The sequence below is a fragment of the Balaenoptera ricei genome, chromosome 6 (assembly GCF_028023285.1).
Source record: "Balaenoptera ricei isolate mBalRic1 chromosome 6, mBalRic1.hap2, whole genome shotgun sequence".
Taxonomy (NCBI): Eukaryota; Metazoa; Chordata; class Mammalia; order Artiodactyla; family Balaenopteridae; genus Balaenoptera; species Balaenoptera ricei.
In genome coordinates, this window is record NC_082644.1 from 121,969,766 (window position 1) to 121,977,121 (window position 7,356).

Here is a 7,356-nt window from a genome sequence, read left to right on the forward strand (position 1 = left end):
GTTCCATCATCCCTCTGCAGCCGAGTCACTTCCACCCGACCCTCTGAACCGCCTCTTTTAAGGAAGTTGTCGTCCCCGCCCTGCTTCCTCACAGAATGGCCAGCGAGGGCCCGGGGCAGCGCAGGCAGGATGCGGCAGTGGTTAGGAACACACGCGCTCTGGAGAAAGAGTTAGGGCTGGGCTCTACTCTGCGCTGTGAGATGCTGGGGCCAAGTGCCAACTTCTCTGTGCTCCGTTACATGCCTGATTCCCGTGGTTACGGGGTTGCTCCGAGCCCCACCCACCGTGCTCACCTCCACCTGACACGTCACGTGTTCATGCTGCCTCTCCTGCCCCCACAGCGGAAAGTGGACTCCATGAGGGCAGGGACTGTGTCTGCCCTGAGCCCACGGTGCCCAAGTCCAGAGCAGAGCCCAGCACACGACAGGCGCGCAGAACCGCAGAAGCAAACAAGGAAGGCACCGATGGGAGCCATCGTGGGCGATGAAGTCCTCCAAATTGGCCAGCCCCTCCCAGGCAGCACGCCGGCTGGGACCCAGCAGGCTGCACCTTTCGGGTTCTCTGAATTAACTCATTAGCCAACGAAACATTCTCAAATGAGGATCCTGAAACCAGCGGCATCAAGTCAAAAGGAGAAGACAGGGAGGAAATGGGCCCTTGCCCTGTGCCTGCTGCGCGCCCCTCTTACGCAACCTTACACATCACCGAGAGATCAACCGTGGGTCAGCCCCGAAGGACAGACTGGGGGAGGGAGGGGTCTGGATTCAGGTGACCCGATGACCTGAGGTCACGAAGCCACTGGGTGGCAGAGCCAGGCCTCAAATACAGGATCGTCCAAAGCTGAGGGCCACCACACGCTGGCTGGCCGGACTTCCCTCCCAGGTACTCTGGGTGCGACGACGGTGCACCCCACTTCTGCGATCACCTGGAAGACGTCCTGGTAAAATTCTGACTTTCTCGCAGGCAGGGGGAGCGTCTGAGCCATCCTGGGGCCTCAGCTCCCAGTCCAGCACCGGGCAGCACCCCCCCACCAACAAGCCTTTCAGACGGAAAACACACGCTCACTCCACAGATGGCAGCCCCCAGAGGCCTTCCCACACCGCCACCCCAATCAAAAGGAAAGAGGGGGCGCCCACTTCGGTATCTCCTCAGCACTGATGGGGCGGAACGGAGGCTGGAGACGCGCAGAGGGTCGCGAAGACCCGCCTTAGCCTGCCCCCCCGGGCCACCACACGCAGCCACTGTCCAGAGACAGCGCTCCGCCCCTGGGGACACGCAGCCTTCCCGCCGCGGCCACTGGCCAGCCGGGCACTGGCTCTCCGTGACTTCCCGGGGGGGCCTTCGCACCAACACGAACCTCTTTTTCCCAGCCTGAGCCCTGTAGACACCTGACTGGCAGCTTCTGGGGAAGGCTCCTTCTCTTTCGGGTGGAAACAGATGAGTCACCTGCTATTAACGCGCCTGGCACAACGACACCACCGTTTCCCACGCCCTGGCCATGCGGGAGCCAGCACATCGACAAGAAAGTCAAGGAACTTTCTGAGGGTCCTGGCTGGATGCTGCCGAGCTGGGACGCACAGCCAGGTCAGCAGGGCTCCGGAAGCCCGCACCCTGACACCTTTGAGGCAAGAAAGTGGCTCCCCGTCAGCTGGGAGAGCAGGGCCTCCCCCACGAGCAGACCGCCCGGGGCCTCCGCGCAACGGTGGGTGATGGGCGAGAGCGGGCAGGCACAGGCCCCGGGGTGGCCGCAGCGCCCCCCGAACTGCCCGGTGAGCCTGGACCCCTGCCTCTCCAGAGCCGGGACCGGCCTGCCGGTCGCGGCTCTGATACCCTTGCCTCCCACCCGGGGTGCCCAGTGGTGCGGCCTCTGAGGACGGCGCTTCCGTTCATCTTCCAAGTGGCTCTGTGGGGTGTGCACAATGGGGTCTCTGTGTGCCGAGCCCGGCCGGGTGCCAGGCCAGACAGGCGGGCTTCCCGCCAAGGCGGGGGCGGGGCGCCGGGCCCAAGGGAGGAGAAAGGCCGGCACCACAGCCCTGATCCCTGGCCGTCTTGGGGGGCAGGACTCCCAAAGTGCCCAGGCTTGGAGAGCGGGAGAGCACGCCCCCGTCCCCCTGAAGTGCCTCACTCTGAGGCCAGCGAGTACGCTGCAGCAGCCTGTACCCCAAGGCACCCCCTTCCCCGCCCAGGCAACACTCGGCTGGAGCTTTGGCCCCGGGAGGCCCCGGGCTGTCCCGGCTCCCCGTTCACACAAGTAGAGACTGCTCCCACTTTCCCCAGCACAGCACTCCCCCCCACCCTCCCAAAGCCCTCTGCAGAAACGCGGAGGCTGCCCCCCGCCCCTACACGTAGACACACACACACCCCAGTGAGCTGAGCGGCCAAGCTGTAGCAGGAGCTCGAGGGGCGGCAGGGAAGGAGTCTGCATTCTGGGAAGCCACGCATAATTAATCACCCAGCATTAATCCACCTCCCCAACAATAGCCACTGCACTTCCACTGAATCCCAGCTGTCGGTCTCTGAATGAAAGGAAACAAGATTTAGGGCATCAAGCGTCGGTGAGGCTTCTGCAGGAGAAAAAGGCCCCCAAAAAGCAAAAAAAAAAAAAAAGTAGTGCGCATTCATTAGTGTCTGACAAAGACACAATGCGCTTTGTCCATTAAACTGCTCACAGACCTGCTTAATTGGCTTCAGTCTGGGGAGGGTGGGAGGCAGTGGAAGGAGGGGGCTGCTTGCCCACTGGCTGGGCAGGCAGTGAGCCCGGGCTGGGGGTTGTCAAGGGAATGGGTCCTCAGCAGTTGGAATGAGGGCGCGCCAACTCGGCAGCCACTTGGGCAGCCTGGGGAGGGGGGCGTTTCTCCAGCCACCAAGCACCTCCTCATTATTCCCATCAGGGACGAACTCAAGTTGAAGGGCGTCAGCCACAGCAGAAAAACTTCCCTCAGGCTGACTGGTAACTCAGAGGCAGGCGGCCAGACAGTAGATTCTAACCAGATTACCCGACCACAGACCTCAGTTCACAGCTGAGGACCCAAGGCTGGGAAGGTGAAGGGCCAGCCGGTTAGGAGGCCAGAGCTGCAGATGCCAGGACAGAAACCAAGTTTCTAGCAGGCACTCCCAGCCCCACACCCAACGGAGGTGGGCACAGCCAACAAGACGAGTTCCAACTTCCCTTCCCCAACCTCACCTGAGGCCAGAGAGAAGTAGGCGGGGAGGGCAGAGGGCTGGGAAGGGTGGGTTTGGCTTTGAAATAGTCAGTTTCTTGCTGTGAGGCATCACCTGCCCAGGAGGCGCTCACCTGCCCCGAAGAGGTACTCCCTGGTTGGCAGGGCGGTGAGGGCCGGGCGTCTCTACAGATGCTCCAGGGCCTCCCTGGCAGGTCAAATTGTTTCTCAGGGACTTCGGAAAGAAATGGGGTACCAGCGATTCCCACCTAGCTCCCCGGGAGCCTGAGGTGGCCCACAAAGGAGCGCTCCAACCTCCATGGGCCAGGCCAGCTCCACACGCAGCATAATTGCTGGTGATTAAGTAATTGCCAGGCTTTGTCCAATAAAACTAGCACGTGACCGCGCCCAGCCTTCTGGGCCATCTCCAGAAGACAATGGCCTAGTGTTCTGTCCCTGCTGGCCCGCTGCAGAAGGCAGGGGCTCTGCTCCCGACAAAGCAACAGGTCCCTGCAGGGGCGCATACTCACACACAGGCCTCAGTGCCGTTGGGGAACACTTCACACTTCCCGCCATTCAAGCAGGTCTCGCTGGGCTGGGAACATCGCAGGCCTGGGGAGAGGCAAAGGGAGACGTCAGCCTGGCCAGCACCCCAAGGGGCACTGCCCACCCCTCACCTCCTGTCATGGGGTTGCTGGGGGCCGGGGGCCCCAGGAAGCTTGGCATGAACCCCAAGGGGATTCAACATTCCGCCCAGAGTTCTGGGGTCAGCAATGGAGGGAGGGGGTGTGGTGGGTGGCGGGTGCTAGGTCACGCTCAAAGTGGAGGCAGGGTGGCCTGAGACGCCTCGGGGACAGCAGTGGAGGAAAGCTGGGATGACCCCGGGCCACGCTCCCAAAGTTCTCACTCCCCGCCCCGTCTTCACTGCGGACCCTGGCTGGGCTGGGGCCCCTATCCAACCACCAGGATTGTCTTGCTGTTCAAACAAGTTCTTCGAGGGGGCGGCGCTGAGTGGGGGGTGGGCAGCCCTGGCCACACTCAGCTCCTCCGCTCGTGGGAAAATGCGACAGCTGCAAGGCCCGCTGCCCCTCCCGCCAACAAAGCGCCGACCGGAGGAATCAGAGCGGCCCATTGTCGCGCCAGGGCCGCCTCCTGGGGCACCGGGACTGCACCCCAGGGACCGGGCCGCGCCTCCACGCCCCCACCGACACCCAATACCAGCTCCCCAGGGCGGGCATCTTCAGTGGCAGCCCCCCCCCCCACACACACACCCAGGGGAGGGGGATGAAGACACTTCATTTGGAAGGAATTCGACCCCATTCCCTGGAAGGGGTCAACTAATCAAGCCCCTCCCTCTCCCTCTTACCAGGGCTATGTAAATTAAGCCCCCCATGGGGGCCGGGGCGGGGTGTGACACGGAACCCTATCTTCAGGAACCTAGGAGCTAATACTCCCTCCAACTTTTAGGAGAAGAGAAAAATTAATCACCATCCGATTCCTCGGAGATCCTCTTGATGTGAAGAGGAGAGAGGAATGTCCGACACCCCCCCCCCGCCGCCCCCCGCAAGGTTTCCAAACTTGAACTCCACAAAGTGAAAGTCCCACAAGTAGCAGCTGTCTTCCGCACACACACACCCACCCCCCAAATTGTGAGCCGGGATGGGGGCAGCGACCCGGCGTGGGGAGGGGACACCGCGGGCGGGGCGGCCAGGAGCCCGGGGACGCCTGGGTCCGCGTCCCTCGCCCCGGCCCTGCGCAAACTCTCTTACTCGGGAAGGAGGCCGGGCCCGCCGGGCCCGCCCAACTCCCCTCTGCCCACCACGCCCGGCGGCCGGATCCGGCAGTGCGGCTCCGTAAAGACCAGCGCGGCGCCCCGGACCCCACGCTCCACGCTCCACGCCCCAACATCCGCCCCCAGCGCGGGCAAGAGGCGAAGAAAAAAGATAAATGGCCCCAAAGCAACAGGAAACCAAAACCGACTCGATTCAAATCGAAAAGTAGTAGGCAGCTCGTCCGTCCGCCCCGGCGGCGAGCCCCACGCGCGGCTGGCCAAGGGCGAGCCCAGGACAGGGTCTCCCGGGCCCCCAGAGGCCCACGCCCGGCTTCAAACCCGACTTCAAACCCGGCCCCAAACTCGGTTCCAGGCGCGAGCCGCCTGAGTCCGCCCCGATGGGGCAGGCGGAGCGGGGGAGGGTCAGTCCTTCTTCCCGAGCCCGGGACTCCGGCCCCTACCCTGTCCCAGGTCGCCCGGTCCCCCTCCACACCCTGGCCGCCCGCTCCCAGGCACCCGGGGCGCGCACCTAGGGCGCCGCCAAAAGTTTCCGAAGGCGCGGAAAGTTGCGGGCTCGCGGCGGGCGGTCGCCTACCTCGTGCGGCGAGCGCGGGCAGCAGCGCCAGGCAGAGCAGGGGCGCCAGGAGACGCGGCATGCCTGCCCGCCGGCTGCCCGCCGCGTCCGGTGGCGGCCTCCTGCGCCCGGCCGGCGGGGCTCGGGCGCACACGCGCGCGCCGGACTGTCCCACGGGCGGTGGCGGCCCGCTACTGCCCTCTCCTTCCTGGCTGGAGGGCGACGCTGCGCTCTCGCGACCTCGCCGGCCCGTCTCCGCGCCCACGATCGTTCCTCCGCTGCGCCCGCGCCCCGCGCCCCGCACCCCTGCGCTCCCTCCCACGGCCGAGGCACTAGTGAGGCGCTGGGCCGCCGTGCGCTCCGCCCCCGCCCCGCCGGCCCCGCCCCCGGGTCCCGCCCCCGCCGATCCCTCCGCAGCCGTCGCCCCCTCGCTGGCCGCGCCCCTCCGCGCGCCTGGACCAGCCCTGCGCCTCCTTGGTGTGGGGCGCGCGTCCCGAACCCGGGTCCTCCGGGGATGGGGGCCGCGGCGGTGCGGAGCGGGGTCGGGGCCCGGCCCTAGGGACTACTTCTCGTTCGAAAGTTTTCGGAAGCCAAAAGTTTGGTCCGTGACTGCGGAAGGATCCGGCTCTGTCCTCAGCCGCGCTTGGCGACAATTGACAACGATTTGCATCTCAATAGCGGAGGAGGCGCGGGGCGAGTGGGGAAAGGGGAACCTGCGGGAGGCCGTGCCCCGCGAGGAGCTGGGCCCCGGCAGGTGGGGAGGAGCTGCCGAAGCCCCGTTTGGGGGACCCTGGGAGGCGGGCTCTGGGCGAAGTCGCGCCCTGGGCGAAGTCGCGCCCTCGGCAGTTCTGGGTGCACCCCTGGCCCGGGGCTCCAATCTCAGGAGCCCGTGGTCGCAACTTTAAGCCTCTGAGAGATCGAGCCCAGGCACCCGTGGCTGTGAAGTTCGGGGCACTTGACCCTGAGGGATGGTGGCACCAGGGCCGCAGCCTCTGCAAAGGGGGCTCTGGGTGCCCCAAGGAAGCATCCTGGGGCCAATGCCTGGCCAGGCGGACTGCGCACCAGCTCCCCCGGGGGGGACCCGCCTCTAGACGCCCCTTGGTCACTGTTCTACCCCTTCTCGGGCGCCTCCAGCCTAAGGAGCCCGGCAAAGCACCCGTGGGCCGAGCAGACCTAGTGTTAGCACTCACGCAGCCCTGGGCCCCTCCCACGTGCTCCTGCCGGATGATTTATTTCTCCACCACGATGCCAGATTTGGACATCCTGTGCCAGCCCGGGTTAAGTGCTGGGCGTCCAAAATGCCTGCCATAGACTCTACTAAACCAAAGTTTACAGCCTCGCACTGGGTACAGACTCGGCCCTACGTTGGGGGTGGGGGTTTCCTGGAGTAGGTGATACCAGAGGGGAGCCTTAAAGGCTGAGAGGGACCTAGCAGGGTAAAGGGTCCGGGGCAGGAGAACCCTCAGGAATGCAGAAATCCCAGAGGCTGTCTGAGAAGCAGCCCTTGCCAGGGAGGCCCAGAGAGGTGGGCAGAGTGGGGTTGCCTGGTGGTGGGCAGATCGCACACCTGACCCCAGCCCGCCCTTCTTGGCACACCTGTTGCGGGGCACTGGTGGCAGCTGGGCTGCTGCTGGGAGCACAGGAGGGACAGCTGCCGCTGGAGCCACCCCGGCCTGCAGCCTCCCAGAAGCTGGCGGCGCTTCTCAGAGCCCGGGGTAACTTCTCTTGGGGTCGGTGCCCAGGAGAGAAGGCGTCTGGAGACAGCAGAGATGTTTACAGAACGGCAGCCTGGAGGAGCAGATTTTCCGTAGAAGGAAGAGGGGGGTTGCGAAGTTCCTCCCATGCCTCCC

General features: G+C 65.1%; 1 protein-coding gene across 1 annotated transcript in view; it reads right to left on the reverse strand.

Moving 5' to 3' along the window:
* The window catches only part of NOTCH1 (notch receptor 1), a 46,885-nt gene extending 41,069 nt beyond the window's left edge, over positions 1 to 5,816 (reverse strand). Inside the window, exons 1-2 of the mRNA XM_059926058.1 lie at positions 5,528 to 5,816; positions 3,692 to 3,773 (exon numbers count right to left, since the gene is read on the reverse strand). Of these exons, the coding sequence (XP_059782041.1) occupies positions 3,692 to 3,773; positions 5,528 to 5,588 (143 nt within the window). The 5' untranslated portion in view covers positions 5,589 to 5,816. The remainder of the gene's footprint in view (positions 1 to 3,691; positions 3,774 to 5,527) is intronic.
* Between the last annotated feature and the right edge of the window lie 1,540 nt (positions 5,817 to 7,356).